This window comes from Lepus europaeus, chromosome 1, assembly GCF_033115175.1.
Source record: "Lepus europaeus isolate LE1 chromosome 1, mLepTim1.pri, whole genome shotgun sequence".
Classification (NCBI taxonomy): Eukaryota; Metazoa; Chordata; class Mammalia; order Lagomorpha; family Leporidae; genus Lepus; species Lepus europaeus.
In genome coordinates, this window is record NC_084827.1 from 54,896,480 (window position 1) to 54,917,176 (window position 20,697).

The 20,697-nt window shown below is 52.3% G+C and overlaps 1 protein-coding gene across 1 annotated transcript in view; it reads right to left on the reverse strand.

The window, feature by feature from the left end:
• The window catches only part of TFCP2L1 (transcription factor CP2 like 1), a 51,613-nt gene that overhangs the window by 14,049 nt on the left and 16,867 nt on the right, over window positions 1-20,697 (reverse strand). Inside the window, exons 3-10 of the mRNA XM_062199025.1 lie at window positions 11,209-11,285; window positions 10,570-10,675; window positions 9,931-10,037; window positions 8,242-8,394; window positions 5,957-6,067; window positions 3,032-3,123; window positions 1,663-1,711; window positions 1,486-1,579 (exon numbers count right to left, since the gene is read on the reverse strand). Coding sequence (XP_062055009.1) covers window positions 1,486-1,579; window positions 1,663-1,711; window positions 3,032-3,123; window positions 5,957-6,067; window positions 8,242-8,394; window positions 9,931-10,037; window positions 10,570-10,675; window positions 11,209-11,285 — 789 coding nt within the window. The remainder of the gene's footprint in view (window positions 1-1,485; window positions 1,580-1,662; window positions 1,712-3,031; window positions 3,124-5,956; window positions 6,068-8,241; window positions 8,395-9,930; window positions 10,038-10,569; window positions 10,676-11,208; window positions 11,286-20,697) is intronic.

Below are 20,697 nucleotides of genomic sequence, written 5' to 3' on the forward strand. Positions count from 1 at the left end.
CGGATGGTTTAAATACTTGTGTCCCTGTCACCTGCAGAGGAGAGCTGGATTGAGTTCTGCATAGGCCCGGCTGCTGCAGGAATTTGCAAAGTGGGTGGGAGTCTCTGTCTCAATGCCTCTGCCTTTCAAGTAAATAAATATTAAATAAATAATTCTTTCTTTTTTGAAAAGATTTATTTATTTATTTGCAAGGCAGAGTTAGAGTGAGGGAGAGAGAGATTTTCCATCCGTGGGTTCAAATGGCCGCAACAGACAGAGCTGAGCTGATATGAAGCTAGGAGCCAGGAGCTTCTTCTGGGTCTCCCCCATGGATGCAGGGGCCCAAGCACTTGGGCCATCCTCCAATGCCTTTCCAGGTGCATCAGTAGGAAACTGGATTGGAAGTGGAGCAGCCGGGACTCAAACCAGTGCACGTATGGGACACCCGCACCACAGGCGGAGGCTTAGCCCACTATGCTACAGCACCGGCCCCAGTAAATCATTCTTTTAAGAATAGAGGGAAGTGAGCCTGGCTGCACCTTCCTCACAAGGGCTCTGCAAGAGCTAAGTGTTATGGGGAAGGTCCTCCCCTTTCCTCCTGCCACTCAGACATAGCTTTGGGTATAACCCTGCAGGCTCCCATTCCACCAGGTATAAAAGCCGGCATTCTCTCACCCATTCTTCCAGGCCCGGCCTGCATGTGCCTGCAGCGCCTCCCCGACCTCATCTCTGCCTGATCACCAGGGTCCCCTGCTCTGTGACCACACCAGGCAGGTGCCCACCTTGTGACCTTTGTCCGTCCCCTCTGCTCAGACAGCTCAGCAGGCTCCCTCTCTCCCTCCTTCCAGCCTTTGCTCAAAGCCCCCACCCTGCACAGCCATGGTCAGGGGCACCTCAGCCCCCATCATACTACCCTAGAGTGGCAGTGCCCATGCCTGCTCTGAGTCAGAACTGCAAGAGGGCGGGATCGCATCCGATCCTCCTTGCACCCCCACCCCTAACACCAAGGCTGCCGGAAAGAGGCACAGACGCTGCCGCAGGTGTCCCTGGAAGCAGCATTTCCCATCACTCTGACTCGCTGCACCTGGCTCAGGGCTTCCACCAGCCAGGCCTTCAAAGAAGGATCACCACATTCCCGTCTCAGTTGCGGCCTCAGCTCCATCTCCCAGGTCCCAGCTCCGAGACCCACGAGCAGTGTTTTGTTAAGAAGGGTGCATCGACACCACGTTGCCTGGATAAAGGGCCCTTCCCAGGCAGGCCAGGGCCCATCCTCCCCACAGGTGGGGGGATCTTGATTGGGTCATCCAGACAGTCCCCATGAAGCTGCACTAGAAACTTCCTGGGCAACATCTCCTGTGTCCAGCCTGTGGCCCAGGGTCAGACACGGGAGCAAATGGCCTCATTCTCCTATGGGCTTCCTACCACAGTGCCCAAGGGGCCCCAGGGGCCGCGGTAGATCCTGGAAGATACATGACCTCACTAGGAGTGTCCCTGCTGCCCACTCACCTGAGAAGCTGGCAAAGAGCCGGCAGAACTGTGAGAACCTATTGCGGTGCAGCCACTGCTGGGCATCCTGGATGGAGGCTGACGGGAGCAGGTGCTGCAGGAGAGAGGAGAGGCCTTGAGATAGCCGCCCGGAGCTCCCAGGGCCGCCAGCCATAGAGCCCGCACACGCACACTTACGTCACTGCCCAGGGGCAGGGCCTCCACCGGGTGGGTTGGGGAGCTGTTGCTGCAAAGGAAAGGAACAGACGATAAGGACAGACGGAGTTTCTAGAGGCAAGACGGGTGTGCCGGCTCCCAGCCTGGCTCCTGTCTATGTCAGCTACAGGGATCATTGTAAGTGAAACGGGTCAGCAAGAATTTCCCACGTAAGAGAAATGCAAACTGGAACCAACGTGTGATCCCTCAAAATCATGAGGTGACTGCTGGGTGTGGGTAGGAAGCTCACACTGCTCCAGCCAGCAAGGACCCCCAATGCCCACAGTCAGCAGCAGCGGCCACAGCCCCTTGTTAGCAGATCCTTGTGGCTCTGATCAACCCAAGCGGTGCCTAAAGGACGGGCATGCTGACAACGGGGCCCGGGCTGCACTGCAGCTGCTGGGACCCAGAACCGCACACCTTTCTACATGCCCACAGGGAACATACAGAATGCCCAGTTGAGAGAAAGGGACACGGTGAGATGAGTTCCAGAGACAGCCATGATGACTGAGCGGCAGCGTGAATGCAGTTGGTGCTGCTGAACGGGGACGCTGGAAACTTGCAAAGGCGCTGGCGCTGGGGTGCAGCTGCTTAAGCTGCCACTTGCATCACTTGCATGCCACATCAGAGCACGGCTGCTCCGATTTTGATCCAGCTCCCTGCTGATGCGCCTGGGAAAGCAGTGGAAGATGGCCCAAGCGCTTGGGACCCTGCACCTTCATGGGAGACCCGAGAAGAAGCTGGGGCAGCTCTCTGTGCAGGCTGGTGGCCTGGCCCGTGGTCCCACCACAATGGCTCAGTGAGCATGGGCTGGGTGGAGGCAGGGAGAGCCCAGGCCAGGCAGCTTTAACAGGTGGGAGTGGAGCTCTGGCTCAGCAGACACAACTTTTCTGATGGTTTGTGAACTTGTCTTTGCCACGCTTAAGAGTCCCCTTGAGAGGGCAGGTAGACCCGCCCCAAGCTCAGGGTGGAGACACTGAGAGGACTCATGTTCCTCCAGGAACACGGACAGGAGCTGTCGAGACACAGGAAGGGCCCTACCAGCCACCCTGGCCGTCCAAACAGCAGCTCCTCTGAGTCCACGTGGTCTGCCAGGGCCATTCTTCCCCCACAGAACACTGGAGGCCACTTCAGGAGGCTGTCCCAATTCTCCCAGCGGAGCTCCGGGCTGCCGCCCCACAAGACAACACTGATCGATGTGATTCTGAGCGCAGGTGCACAAGCATTAAACACAGCCGAGACTGTGACCCTGAAACCCAGTCAGACCCCCAGTGACAGGAAGGAGGACGGCTCGGGGAGAAAGACCAGGGCCCTCAACTCCAGGGACGGGAGGGAGAACAGGTGGACGTACCCTTCACCAAGGCTGAAGCTGTTTGGAGAGCCATTGTAGCTTGGGGAGGGGGCGCTGTTCACCTGGTAGGCTGTGTCGGGCCACGGAGAGCACTGTGGGAGAGACGAAGCAGCCGGGTCAAGAGCAGTGGTCCTCAGGACGGCCAGTGGCCCTGGCAGGGAGAGCTGAACCATGCTCCTCCCAAGTATCCAGCAACACCAATGTGCAAGACCCTGACCACTCAACACACAGCCTGCATTTACACAGAGCCCACAAGTGGCCACGGAGAGCACGAGAGCCACATCAGGGAGCCACACGCAGCTGCAAAGAGGGCTGATGCTCTTCGAGTTACCCTCGGGGCCAGCAGAGCGTCAAAGGTGTCTCTGAGTGTCCTTGACACCCAACCCACGAGGAAAACAGCTTCAAAAGGGAATTCCTGGGTCTCAAGAAAAGAGCAAGCTCAAACAAAATGGGCCGGTTGCTCAGAGCAGCCTTCATGGGACAAATGTGGCAAAATGCGTGGCCTGGGAGAACCGGGCCGTAGGAAACTGCCAAGGAAAAACAGCCAGAAAACTTCAATGTTAACAGCAACCTGCAGACTGGGCTTCCAGGCAGGAGGCGCACCTGCTTGATCACCAGATCACCAGATCACCACGGCGATCCTTGCCCTCGGGGAACTTCTAGCTCAGAAGCCAAAAACTAACCTGGGAGTCTCCCAAAGCAAGCAAAGGCAGACAGGTTTTGCCAGCTGGAAGAAGGTGGCGGACAGGGCCTTCATCTCTTCACTGCCTTGCAATGACGCCCTTGGGAGAGGACCCACTGGAAGCATTCCTGCAGGTTTACTGTCACGCATGGGACCCCATTGTGAGCATGGGCTAGAATTGCTGGCCCTAAGCCCTGCAGCCCAAGGACGACAGTGGTGTAGCTGATACAGGGAGGGGCCCCACTGGGCTGTGCAACACACACACACACACACACACACACCCCGTGCTGTGTAGAGGGAGCTCACTGGCACTTCTCCTCCCTCACAGAAGTCAGGAGAGGAGCAGAGAGGTTGAGAGAAAGAGTGGTGTCACCAGGGTGGGCAGGGCAGTGTGTGACACACCCCAGGCTGCACTGCCAGCACAGGCATGGAACAGGCATGGGAAGAAACTGGTCTGAGTTCCAATCCTTACAATGTGGTCCTTGCACCTGCTGCTCTCCAGCCAGACAAGGGCAGGGCGGGGCTGTTCCTCACCGAGGTCCTCAGCCAGGTGAAATTCCAGGACACACATGTGTGAGTCACAACGTGAGCTCTTCTACCGTTTTATTGCAAAGACTCCCCTGAATGTGGCTGTTTACACGTGTGCACACACACAGGTGCACACACATCCATGTTGCTGCTCTTAGCCAGGACAGGATCGGGCCAACCTTCTCTTACATGCTCTCCTAACACAGCCTTAACCCCACTATGGCCAACACCAACTGGTTGTTCCAATTGCAAAACAAAGTGAGTAACAGTTGTTCCAAAAAGATCTGAACCCAAAGTAAGATCTGGCCTAGCAATGAAGGTGCTAGAGTGGGATGCCCACACCCCACATCACAGAGTCTGAGTTAGAGGCCCAGCTCCACTTCCAGCTCTGGCCTCCTGCTCATGCACACCTGGGAGGCAGCAGTTGATGGCCCAGGTGACAGGGTTCCTGCCACTCATGTGGGAGACCTAGATTGAGTTCCTGGCTCTCAGGCTGTCTGTATGCATGTCTCTGTCTCTGTCTCTATCTTTGTCTCTGTTTCTCTTTCTCTCTTAGCCTGCCTAATAAGATAAATAAGTAAAAAAACAAAAACCAGAGCCCAGTAAAAGAGGAGATGCTGGCTCTGACCCACAACAGGAAGCAGAGGAGCCTATGACGATGAGGACCTCAGAAGCACCCCTGGGCATTATGGGCTGGGCTGTAGCAGGCCAGCACAGGTGTCAGGGTGAAGAAGAAATGCATTCTGACATCTACTGCAGCAAAAAAACAGCTGGTGGGGCCAGCGCTGTGGCACAGTCAGTTAAAGCCCTGGCCTGCAGTGCCAGCATCCCGTATGGGCGCCGGTGCAAATACTGGCTGCTCCACTTGTGATCCAGTTCCCAACTAATGAGCCTGGGAAAGCAGCAGATGATGGCCCAAGTCCGTGGACCCCTGCACCCACATGGGGAACCCAGAGGAAGCTCCTGTCTTCAGATGGACTCAGCTCCAGCCTTTGCAGCCATTTGAGGAGTGAACCAGCAGATAAAAGACCTCTCTCTCTCTCTGTCTCTCTCTCCTCTTTTATCTAACTCTTTCAAATAAATAAAAATAAATCTTAAAAAAAAAAAAAAAAAAAGGAAACGCCGGTGCCTACAGCCTCTGACTCACCTATTACACACCAGGCAGAGGACCTCCTCATGCAGAGCTGCTCCCGGCACCACAGCCAGAAACAGCAGAGCCTGCAAACAACCCTATGCCCACAAAGGGGCCATCTGACATGAACGCTGCACAGCCGAGTGAGGTGCTGGAAAGCGTTTTATGCAGGGGTGGCGAACAGGCTCCAGACGGCCAGCAGCCGACAAGAGCAGGTGCAGAGCCGTGTGTCTGTGCAGACTGTTGCACAGAAAGGCAAGCATGCAGCAAACACACACATGAACTGGCTGCACGTGCAGACAGCATCAGACCAGAGACACAGGCTGCCCAGAGCCGGGCAGCTTGGGGGAGACTTTTGGTCACAGGCTGCCTGCACCTGTTCATTTTGAACCTGTGACCATACAAACACAAAGGCCTAACTTTGGAAAGCACAAATGCATTCACTCCAAGGCAGCAGAGAGCTCTGAGACACCTCCCCGGGCACCGGGCCGCAGCAGCCAACACACCACAACTGAATGGAGTTTCCCAAGGATCTAAGCTCCCAGCACAAGGCTCTGGGGCTCTGCCTGGCCCATCGACGCACCTCTGTGAGGATAGTGGTCTCGTAGGACGGCTGGTACTTCTCCTTCTCTTGGGCAGTCCTCTTCTCCATCTTCTCCCGGTCAGTCTTCTGCTTGCGGTCAGCTCCCTTTGGCTGCAAGCACAGAAAGACCCATTAGCACACAGAAGGCCAAGGTGGCTCCTGGAAGATGACCCTGGGCCTGCATAATCCCACCCCATGCCAAGGCCCAGAAGGGCAGGCAGCCTCTCACCTCCCACCCTCAACACAGGGCCTGCCCTCCTGCCTGACTCTCCGCCCCACCCTGGGGGACTCAGTCCGCTGTGGACCCCCTCACCACCACCACCAGGCTGCTCCCTGGGAGAAGCTTGGAAAAGACCAGGGCCAATGCCAGAACCCCTGCGAACCACAGAGAATCACAAGACATTGCTGGGGTGCCCGATGGGGAGTGATGGGGTTGGGGTGAAGGGGTGGGGGTCCACAGCAGCTGCTGGGAGGAGTCTGGTTTACCCCCACAGGCTGTGATGTGCTGGCCATATTCTCAAGCCTTGTCTCCCCAACTTCAAGGACTCTAACCAGCCAGGGTTCCCAGCCCTGGGGTGGCAGTGCTGATGGACAGGTGGGCTCTGCCCAGCCTGGCTTCAGCACACCTCGATCATCCCTTCTGTGAGTGGAGGCAGGCGGCCTCCCGGGGAGCCAGTTCTGTCTCTGCAGGAGATGCTAAGGCCTTTCCCCAGGGCACTGCTGGGGTGAAGCTGTGAAGCCTGGCAGGCCCTGGAGATGCAGAAAACGGAGACGGGGGAGCAGCCCCATGGGGCCATATGGGATCACAGGAGAGGAAGGAAGAGGCGGTCAGGCTTGATGCCTACTTTTGCAGGCCGTGAGGATGGAGCGAAGGGACCCCAAGCCAAGGAATGCAGTGGCCCGAAGGAGCCAGCAAACACAGGGAACCAGACCCTTCCCTCGAGCTCTGGGAAGAGATACAGATCTGCTGGGATCTTCAGCGCAGTGACTGGCAGGAAAGGAATGCACAGGGTTTTATGCCACTGACTGCAGGTTTGCTGCACAGCAACAGACACAAACATGGCAGAGGGGCCGACTTCCTGCGAAGACCTCATGATCCCTAAGCGGGTTTCTGAAGGATCAGTGACAGGCACTAGCTCCTGCCACCCCTTCTCCCTCCCACTGAGCCAGCATCACAGAGCAGGGTGGTGCAATCCAGAGAGAGCCTGGCCAGGGCTGCAACTCTTTTGCCCACAGGCCTCATCTTATCACCGTGGATGAAATGGGAGATGGGAGCTGTGGTCTCCTGAGCAGACTCTGCCGCTCCCACACCTGCTCTGACGGGCATGTTCATCAAAATCCCTGGCAAGTGCTCCCTGGGCACCAAGCACTGCAGAAGATGCTACAGACAGGGCAGTGGCACAGTCCTGTCTTCAGAGGCCACCTGTCTATGGGATACCACAGTGATCAGCCACTCAGCCACCGGGCTTACAGCCCTACCTGTGGGCATTCACTGGTCACCCACCTGCGCTAAGGAAGATCAACACTGACCCAGCTTTCTCATTAATGAGCCCCCTGTCTGAAGCGACTCCAGCCCCAGCAGATGGGACTTTGCTACAGGTTCCAAATTCACCTGAATGTGTATGAAGGGGATGCCAGGACAGGCACCAGGGCTGCTGATCAGTTCAATTCCTGCCCAGGGGTGGGGGTGGGGGCAGGGGAGGCCCTGCTCCCTGTCCTCAGATGGCTGCTGGAGCCACCCAAGCTGATGGGGCAGGTCAGGCCTGCAGGGGACAAGACTGTGGGCCTGCTCAGGCTGCCGTCATGGCTGGGGAATGACAGTAGCTCTGCTCCAGCCCTGTATTTCCCTGAAACCATGCGGGGAAGCAAGTCAGAGAGCTGACCACCATCTTCAGGAAACAATCAGTCCAGACTGATGAGATGAATGCCAGTGACAGACGACTGCAGGGAGCAAGGAGAGAAAGGAATGTGCAGGTCCCCCCCCCTAAAAAAAAAAAAAGTGCCTTTCTCCAAGAGGCAGCCACTGCAGAGGGAAACAGGAGAGGCTCCAGGCCTCCAGGCAAGCTTAAGGGGATGCAGGTGTGAGCACCTGTGAGCAACCACCAAGTGCACAGAAAAATAAAAAATCTGAAGATGACTAGTCCAACCATCCCGGCCTGACATTCAGGGGTCTTGACACTTCTGACAAAAGCTGAGCAGCTGGGACTGGGAAAGCTGAGCAAAAGCTGGGACTCTGGGAGGAAGAGCCAGGGTCAGCCTCCTGGGACCACCTCAGGCCCTCCTACCTTGAACACCTTGATCTGGCAGCTGGCTGAGTGCAAGTGCTCCGTGTACTCCCCATTCTCATTCTGCTTAAACGTGTCAATCTGCACCCGGAAAGGCACGCCCTTCTCACCCCCGTGCTTCCGCGGGGTGAACTCCGTGCTGATACAGTGCACCTGGGAGGTGGAGGTAGAGCAGGCAGCAAAGTGAGCGGTGCAAGATGGGGCGGGGCTCCCAAGGGCTTCGCTCCACATGGGGGTCTCCTTGCCTGCCCCAGCAGTGCAGATCTGCCCCTGACTCCCTTGATTTCCCAACACCCCATGCACTCCATCAGCCCAACGGCTCCCAGTCTCCCAGCACACAAGACACACCTCCCACCTCTGTTCCTGTACATGGAGGCCAGCCCAACTGGCTCCCCACAGTGCCTCCTCACCCAGAAACCTCTCCCCTGGAAAATCCTACAGACTTCAGAGCAGGGACCACAGCACACCCCAGGCACTCTCTAGCATCCTGGTGTCAAGCACAACCAGAAGGCTAGAATGGTTTTTATATTTCTGGGAAGTCTGGGTTGACCATCCCTTATCCAAAATGCTGGGGACCAGAGTATCTTAGATTTCAGACTTTGGGGAGTATCTGCATAGACTTCACCAGTTGAGCATCCTTAAAATCCAAAAATCCTAAAGCCCAAATGCTGCAAAATCCAAAACTTTCTGAGCTTCATCTTGCTCGAAGTTCAAGCTTTTGAAGTATTCAAATAAGAGATTTTTAGATTTGGGATGTACAATCTGTACTTGCTACACAGAAGTCCTTTAATATACATGAAGACTTCTAAAAGTTAATAGAGAGGCCGGTGCTGTGGCACAGAGGTTGAAGCCACCACCTGGAATGCTGGCATCCCCTATGGGCAGCAGTTCAAGTCCCTGCTGCTCCACTTCTGATGCAGGTCCCTACTAATGGCATGGTAAAAGCAGCAGAAGATGGCCCATATCTTTGGGCCCCTGCACCCATGTGCAAGACCCGGAAGAAGCTCCTGGTTGTTGGCTTCAGGCTGGCCCAGACCTGGCTGCTGGCAGCCATTGGGGAGTGAACCAACAGATGGGAGATCTCTCTCTTTCTCTCTCTCTCCCTCTCTCCCTCTCTTTCTGTAACCCTTTCAAATAAATAAGTAATTTTTTAAATGCTAATAGAAAATGTATATTATACTTTAATTCCCAGTTTCCCACAAACTTCTAAGGCCTGTGTATTTATTGTTATGATACAATAATACTATTATAATATAATTTGTTATTGTAAGAATACAATAACATTGTAATAATTTTCAAATAAAATTAATGTTAAAAAAAATTTCACTGAATAGTGCCTGTGGATTGGCCTTCACAAGCCAAGGCCACGCCCTTGCCCACTTCCACCTCACTGAGGTATGTAAGAGCAGGTGCTGGATAATGAAATAAGTCATTCAATAATAGAAATTATCATGGAAAACATGTTTGCTTTTAAATTATTGATGCTGGGAAACACTGTTTTTTTCATCTTAAATGACACTCCAAACCCTTTGCCCAGCCCTCATAACCCACGAGCTCTGTGACCCAGAGCGAGGCTAGTGGATTCCCCCTCTCCAGAACAGGGCCCAGCCAGGCCCTCCGATGGGCTGTTCTGGAGAAACCACAAGCTGGACCCGAAGGAAGGACAGAGCCCGACCCCCTCCTGCTCACCTGAATGAACGCTGAAGCTCTCTTTGCAGGGTCCCACAAAAACTCAACTGCGTTCAGCTGGGTCGGGCTGGCCCTGGGGTCCAAGATACCAACAGACAGTGGAATATCTGCGCACACACACACACAAAAGCGCAAGTGTCAGCCTCTGAAGGCCCCTCGCTGCAGGGCCATGATCCTTCACCACGACTTGAAACGCCACAAGTGGGAACATGAAGTTTTGCACAACCCATTTGTCACAAAGCCTGACAGCAGTCGCCATGAACCTCCTGTTCTTCCATCCCACTTTGTTTGGCTGCAGGAAGTCTGCCTGCAGGTGGTCCCTGGGGCTGTGGGTACACATACCCCACCTTCACTCTACTCCCAGACTCCCCAAAGGCTGGGGGCGGCCCCAGGGCCCCCAGTGGTGCATGTCATGGTGGCCCTCCTTCCCTTCTTCAAGTGTCAAAATCTTTTCCATTTTGAGCCTTATTAGAGCTCCCTGAAGGCAGGCCTTTGCATTGTACATGACTTTCACTTCTGAAAAAGGCCACATCCCTCATCAGGGCCAGGAGGAGCCGGGGGTCACCTCCGTGAGTGCCCAAGGTGTCCGCAGGGCAGGAGGGCACTGAAAGCACAGGGGCCCAGCCCAGGGAGACTCACCAATGTCCAGGATGCGGTCTCCCGGCCGGCTCCAGCGCCAGCCCTCCAGCTGCTGGTGCTCTGTGTACTGCAGCCGGCGGTCGTGGAAAACTACGCGGATGATGCTCTGGGGAGGGAGGCCAGTGAGGCACAGCTGGGTGGGGGACCGAGGGCAGCCCAGGAGGAAGCTGCTGCCCCTTCTGTGCCTGGGCAACCTCCCCCCACCTGCAGGGCCCCTCCTCAGGATCTCGAGAATACACGCGAGAGGAAGCAGTCACAGCCACTGCCGGGTCTTCCAGGACTGCTAAGGCTCTACCTGCACTTCTGACCTCCATATAAACCCTTTGCGCCAGTTGGGGGAGTGACCCGAGAGGCAGGCACAGAGAAGTTCAGGGAGGAGAGTCTGTGGGAACGCAGCAGCCTGAGCCACCGGCTGTGTGCGTGGCCGGGCTGCCCAACCCCCGCCCCACACCGTGCTCCAGTGCAGGGGACAGAGCTGCAGCTCACAGACGAGGCTGAGCTGATGGATGTTGTCTCTCCCACCCCTCAGCCACTCCTGTGGCCCCCAGCCCTCCTACCCCAACCCCGGACACTCAGCCCCAACCAACATCACCCACACACACACACACTGAGGGTGCTGGAGCAGCCCTCGAGGCTCACCTTGACGTATTTTGTGTTCAGATCTTGAAAATCTCCCAGCTTCCGATTCTCCAACAGTCGAATTTCATAAGACTGACCTGGAGGAGGTGAAGGATACACTCTCTATTTGACTATTTCCAGACGAGGGGCTCAATCAGATTAGCAGCTGTCTCAACAGCCCCTGTGCCTGCCCAGGCCCCAAGACCCAGAGTAGCAAAGCAGGGAAGACAGTTCACAGCCAGCTCAGCTCACTCTGTGGACTGGTCCCCAAGTCCATTCAGCTCCAGCTCAGGCCATGTACCATTCGATCCTCCCTGGGACAGAATCAAAAAAAAAAAAAAAAAGCCCTAAAGTGACAGAACACAGCTTCACATATATCTTTACCACCGCCCCTCACACCTGCTTGGAGTAAAACACCAACCATACCCTTCCTGAGAGCAAGTTGGAAGGAATGGAGAAGGCTGTTAAACATTGTCTCTAATGGCAGAACGAAAGCATTTTCACCAGTTAAAAGAATGTCATGTATTTGAAAGGGTGTGGGGATTTTGTTCAGTGAGATATAACCAGTGCAAACTGGTTAAAGAATATAAATTGAAAAAAAAATCCATGCATAATATAAAAAATAAAAACCTTTAAAAGTATCTATGAATGACCTGAAGAAAACTATAAAATACAGCTTGAATAAACAGGCGGCACCATGTCATAAGACAGGAAGAGTGCGCAAATAAATACAAATTATGTCAACTTTTCCCCAAGTCAATGCTAAACTACAGTTCTCAAACACCCTGGCATATGCTGCAAATCGGTAAAGGATGTTTTACAATAAGAGAATTATTGAACATTAGGTATTTGCGAGTAAGATTAGTTTTTCAAATATTTTACAGATTCACAGAAAGTTTCAAAAATCATACAGAAAGCTCCTGAGTCCCCTTTTTCTGCATTCCCCCAGTGGTGACATCAGAACCAGGAGACCAACCCTGGCACAAACCAGCTCATAAAACCACAGACCTCGCTCCGATTTCCCTGGGGTTTGTTGGGCTGTTCTCTCTCCCCCTACACACTCCAAGTGTGTGTGTGTGTGTGTGTGTGTAGGCTTGTGAAATTTTATCACATGTGGAGATTAACTAATTTTTCAGTGTGCACATCCTTACCTCACAGCAAATTTCAAAGCAAGTTATTGGACCAGCACTGTGGCATAGCAGGTGAAGCCTCCACCTGCGGCGCCAGCATCCCATATGGATGCCAGTTCAAGTTCCAGCTGCTCCACTTCTGATCCAACTCCCTGCTAATGCACCTGGGAAAGCAGCTGAAAACGGCCAGGTGCTTGTGCCCTTGCCACCTACTTGGGAAACAGAAGAAGTTCCTGGCCCCAGGGTTTTTCCTGGCCCAGCCCCAGGCATTGCAGCCATTTAGGGAGTGAATCTCTTCTTTGTCTCTCCCTGTCTCTCTGTCACTCCGATTTGTCAAAAGCAAATTTTTTTTTAAAATCTTTATATATATATATATATAAATATGTATGTATTTTTTAAAAGCAAATTTCTTAGTGGTGAGGGAGGGAAAAGAAGGAGATGCTGGTTAGGAGGAGTAAGTTCAAGAGACTATTTTACAACATGGGCACTGGTTAATAACAACACACTGTGTTCTTGAAATTACACTAAGGGAATAGATGTTTTCTCACCACCAAAAATGGTATGTGTGTGAGGTACAGCGTATGGTAACCAGCTCAATTTAGCCATTCCACAATGTACCTGGAGTCCACAATATCAACAGAATATATACAGTTTTTGTTGGTCAATTTTTCAAGGAGCCAATCCTTCAAGGTTTTACTTGAACTTCAAGGACTTATCACTCAATCAGGAAGAATCTTCTGAACCTCAAATCAATGGGGGGAGGTGGTAGGTGTCCAGCTACAAAAAACTTTATGTACATGCATAAACATAAAAACGCCATACAAACAACAAACTAGGAACAGCTACCTCATGCTAGCCATTACATAATTTTTTGAGAAAACACCAAGACCCCCTAGGAGCATGGCCCCCATTGGATTTCTGACGTCTGGCTCCAGGACCATGGGACTTGTCCTCTGGAGTTTGAAGTCAACACATTGTAGCCACCGAAAGTGAGTGCCACTCCCTGTGCTTGAATAGTTCAATGGACAAAAAAAGTACAAAATTAAATCGTTCATTCTAGACACCTGCTGAGCAGCGCTACAACCCCAGGGACACCCAGTGACAACAGTGCATGCATCCCAGAGCTCACTCAGCACGGCCCCTGGAGGGGGCGCCCCGGGCAGGATGTTGGGGAACACAGACAGACCCAGAGGTCCCTCAGCACAAGACTGCTCAGGGGGCTGGCTGTGCTGGGAGCCTTGTCCATCACAAGGAAGAGGAGCAAACCCAGACTCCTGTCTGGCCCACTGGCCTGTCCCAATGGAACTCATGGACACATTTGACTTTCTGATAAAGCCGGACTTTAAGACACACTCCCAGGCTCCAGGGCCTCTCGCACCCCAACTGGTTTTTCCAGTGTCTTGAAGAAGAATGTGGATGGTGCTGATCGGAGGCCCAGGTGGTCAGTATACAAGTTTAGTGAGGTTCTGGGTGCCAATCACCGTGGAGCCACGCTCGACAACCAGGACTTGGTAAACCGCAAGCCATCGACTGCCACGCACAGGGCGCGGTTCTTAGGGCAGCTGCTGGGAGGTCAGACCTTCAGGCCCATCATGGGGCTTCTCCTGGGCCCAGGATCATCGGTCCCACAAGCCTCCTCCCTCAACAGAGCGCTTCCCAGGCCTCCCCACCCCTGCCCAACTCACACACCAGGGGCCCCACTGCGCTTCACCATAGCTACGTGCTGATGCGGGCCACCCCTCCACCAGCACACTGGACCACAAGGACCCCCGCACCTTCCCCTGCGTGCTTGCAAGTGGCAAACTCTACTAGATAGGAACTGACCTGACTCTCAGGAGTCACGTGCCCCTGGGCAGGAGGAAGCAAAAGGCCCAGTTAGGTGGCCCGACCAGGTGACACTCAAGCAGCTGCAGACAATGTAAGTCTGTTTCTAGAACCTACCACACTCTGCTACATCCCACCTGGTGGTGTGCTGGGCACAGGACCCCTGCCCCTGCACCTGGCTCTCCTGCTTCTGTTGGCACACTGACCCATGGGGCCCAGCACCCTTCCAAGTTAAGATTTGGTGTCTTTGTTGCCTACATTCCAGACAATGGTCTGGGAGGGACAAAAAATAAAGTCACTAAAGAAAATGACAGCAAAAGCTGCTCTTAGACCAGACTTACGGCACAGCAGGTTAGGCTATTGGTTTGAGTCCCAGCTGCTCCACTTCCTATCCATCTCCCTGCTAATGTACCTGGGAGACCTGGAGGAAGCTCCCAGTTTGGCCTGGCCACTGCGCCCATCTGGGGGTGAACCAGCAGATGAAAGATCTCTCTCTCTCCCTTTCTCTCTGTAACTCTGCCTTTCAAATGACTAGAAGAATCTTCAAGAAAAAAAAACAAAAAAGAAGTGTGAATTAGACTCATACATTTGGAAACATGACATATGACAGTGAGAAAAAGACACGTTCAGTAGTGTGGGATAACTGGTTATCCATAAGACAAAACAAGTCCTAGGGCCCAGGGTTGTGGCACAGCAGGTTAAACCTCTGCCTGTGACACCAGTGTCCCATATAGGCTCCACTTCCGATCCAGCTCCCTGCTAATATGCCTGGGAAAGCAGCGGAGGATGACCCAAGTGCTTGGATCCCTGCCACCATATGGGAGACTCATAAGATGCTTCTGGCTCCTGGTTTCAGCTTGGCCCAGCTCTGGTCTTTGTGGCCATTTCGGGAGTGAACCAGCAGATGGAGGATCTCTCTCTCTCTCTGCCTTTCAAATAAATTAATTAATCCTTTTTAAAAAGCTGGCATGTAAAAATTAACAAAAAAGAAAAGACAAATAAAACCTTACCTCAACCCTATACATAATAAATTCTAAATGAACAACCTAAAAATAAAAGCAAAACTATAACATTTTTAAAGAAAATATGAGACACACAGAAATGCACATATCATTTAGGAAAAACCATGTTAAAACGTTTGTCTTCTGGAATAAAAGACATCCAAGTTTAGGAAAAGCTCCAGACTGAGAAAAGATACTTCCAGCAAACAAAAGTAACAATGAATTGGTGTATATAATATATACACAAAGGATAAAATCCTACCAGTAAGAAAATTCCAAAACCATAGCATTAAACAAAAAAGTACACTGTATACTGTTTGAAGACATGCAAAACAATACTGCTCATTTTTATGGTTCAATAAGCAGGTCGTAAAAAATCCAAGAATGTGCTTGGGAAGGAGAACATGCTTCTGCAGCAGGAGAAAAAGGCAACAGAATAAGAAAGATTTAGAGCCAGAAGCAAATCCGGCAAGGCTGGGAACGAAAGTGAGCATGTGGACACCTGCTCTCTTAGAGCAGAAACTAAAACCAATGCTGAAATCTCCGTCTCTGTGTCTCTCTGTCTCTCACATTCACTCATGCACACACACACACACACATGCCTATGCCCACTCCCCTGTGAGCACAACCTCACTCACCTCCCACCACACCCCACAACTTGGCAACATCAGAAGCCCACCGCACCACGATGAGCCCACTCTAACCTGATCAAGCCACTTCGGCTTTGACTTTAAAGTGCATCTTGCACCTTGAGGTGAAGGTCATAATGACACAAGGAAGCAGTAATTGCAGACATTATATCAACTCAGTTAAGCACCCAGGTTTGATATCTGGGCTCCTTTGGGAGTCTCAGTGTCTGCAGCTCCCGACATGCGCTGTGCTGACACTCAGGCACAGGGCTGGTGGGAGGGCTGCAGGTGCACCCAGGGCAGAGAGTGTGGTACACAGGAAAGCCCAGGAAAGCTCCCACCCTCCACTAGACAGAAACCAGACTGGGCGTGCAGGGCCCAAAGAGGCTTCCGGGCAATTTGGAGCCTAGCCCTCTGCTGTAAAGGCTGCAAAGGTCTTTTAAAGCTGTCAGGGAGGGAGCCCCAGGTCACTTTGTGATGTAAACTAGCCCTTGGCAGGTGGCTGCCAACCTGGCTCCAGGAGCCAAGGTGACCTGGGAGTGGCATGAGCTGGGGAGGAGCTGGGGAGGGGCAGTCACAGGCTCCACCCACCACCCCACCCTGCAGTTCAGCTGAGCCCCAGTGACTCCATCCAGCTTTCCTTCCCAGCTCCGCCGCCCCCCCCGGGGAGGGGGGGGGGCCGGCAGCCCTGGGGAGGGGTGGAAGCTCCTCAGCTGGACTCTGCTCCGCACAGAGATGCCTGGACCTTGCACAAAGGGATCGATCAGAGGATTGGAACTGCACAGTGGGTGGGAAAACCTGCTGTGCCCCAACCTCAGGGCTGTGCCTGACTGCATCCCCTGCTCACCCACCAGCTCCCCCACAAGGGAGCAGTGGGCAGGGCGTGGTAGGAGACTAAGAAACAGTCCAGCACTCAGTCGTGGGCCCGGTCCCAGGCAGGCACTCAGCAAAACTTTGCTTCCTCTTTGCCCATGCAACATGCAAGCATCTTCTAGCCCAGACTCAGCACTTTTTTCCCTGAAAGCACTAGACAGAATGTATCCTCAGCTTTGGGAAACATAGCCCTTTGTTGCAACTCCTTGCCATGGGGTGGTGAACAAAGAGCCACAGACATAAGGCATGAACCGGCTGTGTGTCAATGAAGCTTTACAGCAGGTGATGGATCAAGTACCTGAGTCCTTGGCCGGCGCCGTGGCTCAACAGGCTAATCCTCCGCCTAGCACACCAGGTTCTAGTCCCAGTCAGGGCACCGGATTCTGTCCCGGTTTCCCCTCTTCCAGGCCAGCTCTCTGCTGTGGCCAGGGAGTGCAGCGGAGGACGGCCCAAGTGCTTGGGCCCTGCACCCCATGGGAGACCAGGAGGAAGCACCTGGCTCCTGCCTTCAGATCAGTGCGGTACGCAGGCCGCAGCGCACCGGCTGTGGTGGCCAATGGAGGGTGAACTAACAGCAAGAAGGAAGAACTTTCTCTCTGTCTCTTTCTCTCACTGTCCACTCTGCCTGTCAAAAAAATAAATTAATTAATTAAAAAAAAAAAAAGTACCTGAGCCCCTGCCACCCACATGGGAGACCCAGATAGAACTCCCGACTTCAACCTGGCCCAGCCGCAGCTGTTAAGGCTATAGGGAGTGAACTAGCAGATGGACCACCTCTGTCTCCCTGTGTCTCTCCTTTATCACTCTGCCTTTCAAATAAACAAATGGATCTCGAGTTTTCAGAATTTTTCTTCTGCTGCTGACTTCTTTCCTACGCATTCTGCAGCTTGGCCTGTGTCCGGCCTGAGGTCAAGCTGTAACTCCTCTTCCAAGCCGCAAGCTCTCTGGAGCAGGTAATCCCGGTTCCCTCCAACCAGGCTCCGCCAGCCTCAGCTCCTTGGAGAGCACTGGTCCGTGACAGACCTGTAACTAACAGTGGCAGGATCTGCTATGACATTCCCTAAAGCAGGGGCCGGCATTGTGGCGCGGCTTGTGACACAGGCATCCCCCATCGGATAACCTGGTTCAAGTCTCATCTACTCCACTTCCTACTAATGCACCTGGGAAGGCAGTGGATGATGGCCCAAGTCCTTGGGCTCCTACACCCATGTAGGAGTCCCAGATGGAGTTCCTGAATCCTGGTTTTGGCCTGGCCCAGACCTGGCTGTTGTGGCCATTTGAGGAGTGAATCAGCAGACAGAAGGTTGATCTCTCTCCCTCAGTCTCTCTCTCTTTCTCTCTGCTTTTCAAATAAATCATTTAAAAAAAAAAAATCCCTAAAGCAAAATAAGAGAGCTGGAAGTAGTCAGCCCAGCCAGGAAGAGGGTGAAAAGATGTTCAACCTCAATGATGCCAAACAAAAATAGCAAAATGCCTGATCACTTACTAGGCTAGCAAAGCATTAACAGACTGCTAACATCCCTATGGAGAACGAGGCCCTCCCCTTCACCTGCTGGAGATAGGAGGTCACAGGTCACAGTCTAGTAGGCATTTGGACAGAATCAACCAATATTAAAAATGCACATAGACTATGAGTCAGCTATCCCTGGACTCTCATCTGCAGTATCGTCAACATGCATGTCTAAAATTATTTGCACAGCGCTCTTCATTGCAGCAGTGGTGTGATGGCTAAACACTGGAAATAAACCACATGGTCCACAGTCACACTACCACACAACTGCAGAACACCACATGGTCAGAGCAGACAAGGCACACACCTCTACCAAGGGTCCAAGTCGGCATCTTGTGCCTCCTGATGTGGGGCATGGAGAAGGACCCCGTGTCACTTCCTTCCTATTCCTGCCCAAAGGGCACAGCTGACTCTAATCTCGAGGACACATCAGCAAACCCACCCCGAGAAACAATCACGGGGCTTGGTCTCTTGAGAAATGTCAGTGTTGGGAAAGACCTCTATCTTACAGGATCTGGAATGACATTCTCAGAACAACTGCCCCATGGCCCTATGGCACGAAATCATATCACAGTGATGCTAAATTCCCTGAATTTGGTAATGGAATTATGGCTACATTAAAAAAATGTCCTTGTGCTCAGGAAATGCACACAAATGTTTAGGAATAAAAGACCAGGCTGCCTACAACTCTAAGTGAATCAAGAAGGAAAAAATGGGCCGGCGCTGTGGCTTAACAGACTAATCCTCTGCCTTGCGGCACTGGCACACCGGGTTCTAGTCCCGGTTGGGGCGCCGGATTCTATCCTGGTTGCCCCCCTTCCAGGCCAGCTCTCTGCTATGGCCCAGGAAGGCAGTGGAGGATGGCCCAAGTGCTTGGGCCCTGCACCCGCATGGGAGACCAGGAGAAGCACCTGGCTCCTGGCTTCAGATTAGCGCGATGCACCGGCCGCAGCGGCCATTGGAGGGTGAACCAACGGCAATAAGGAAGACCTTTCTCTCTGTCTCTCTCTCACTGTCCATTCTGCCTGTCAAAAAATAAATAAATAAAATTAAAAAAAAAAGAAGGAAAAAATGTACACAATAGAGGTATCTATATCTGCATAGCCACAGCTTTCTGTATGCATGGATGCAGAGATAACTACAGATACGGGATCTCTACAAAGATAGATACAGTTATATGTGTTTCATTCACATATTCTACTATACTACTACACATGAATAAAATAGAGACTAAGCAAATCTGACATAACACCAAAAATCAGGCAAAGAATATACAAAAGTAATCTTTCCAAGCCTTCAGTTTTAAATTTAAAGTTTCTTTGAATTAAAATTAGATTACAGGGGTCAAGGCCAGCACTGTGACGTAGTAGGTAAAGCCGCCACCTGCAGTGCCGGCATCCCACATGGGTGCTGGTTCAAGTCCCAGCTGCTCCACTTCCCATCCAGCTCTCTGCTATGGCCTGGGAAAGCAGTGGAAGATGGCCAAAGTTCTTGGGCCCCTGCACACATGTGCGAAACTTGGAGGAAGACCCTGGCTCCTGGCTTTGGATCAGTGCATCTCTGGCTATTGCAGTCATTTGGGGAGTGAACCAATGGATAGAAGACCTCTCTCTCTCTCTCTCTCTCTCTCTCTCTCTCTCTCTGGCTCTATCTCTGTAATTCTTTCAAATAAATAAAAATGCATCTTTTAAGAAAAAAAGATTACAAAAAATTAGGCAGACCTACATATACTGTAGGCATGGAAGACCATCCACCATACATACACACAGGTAACAGGAAGTAGCTGAATAACATAAAGTAAGTTATACCCATACCCCTATATGTGTGAGGCTAATATATGTAAATTTAGCAGTGAGTAGAAAGGTGCATTCTCTTTTAAATTATATACATCTTCAGCATTGGCTCTAAACTAAAAAAGAACCATACCTATTAAAGACATGAAATTGAAAACTGCTCCCTTTACATTAATAAAATTAAAATTTTAAAATAAATTTAAAAAGAATGAAGAAACCTAGGAATATATTTCCTGTGATTTTGAAAAAACAAACAAAACAAAGCAAAGAGAACAAAGTGCCTCAACCCATCCCAAACCCATAAGATGTGTCTACAATGACAGTGTCAGGCTGGTACCCAAGAGCCAATCAGACAGGTGAGTACTGGGGAAGACAGCCTATTAACAGAACACACAAGTTGAGGTGCCTGCAAGCCGGGGTCTCTTCAGGACACCACCCTGAAGAGCCCACAGGTTGGTGAACATGCCCATTTCTGAGATGAGAACACTAAGGCCCAGGAAGATCATGCTGCAGTGGCAGACTCAGCAGCCTACAGTGGGTCCCAGGACAAGAGGGGGCAAGGAGCAGTGCCTGGGGAAGACACGCAGGGGCTGAGCTGAAACCCTCCCCATTCCAGGTCCCACTGCACCTCACTCTCAACACCTGTAGAACTGAGGATGAGATGAGAAGACACACCTCCAGTGCACTCACCATGTCCAAAAACAGGGCGAATGGGCTCTCCCCACCCTGAGCCTCTCAGTGCGCTAGGTG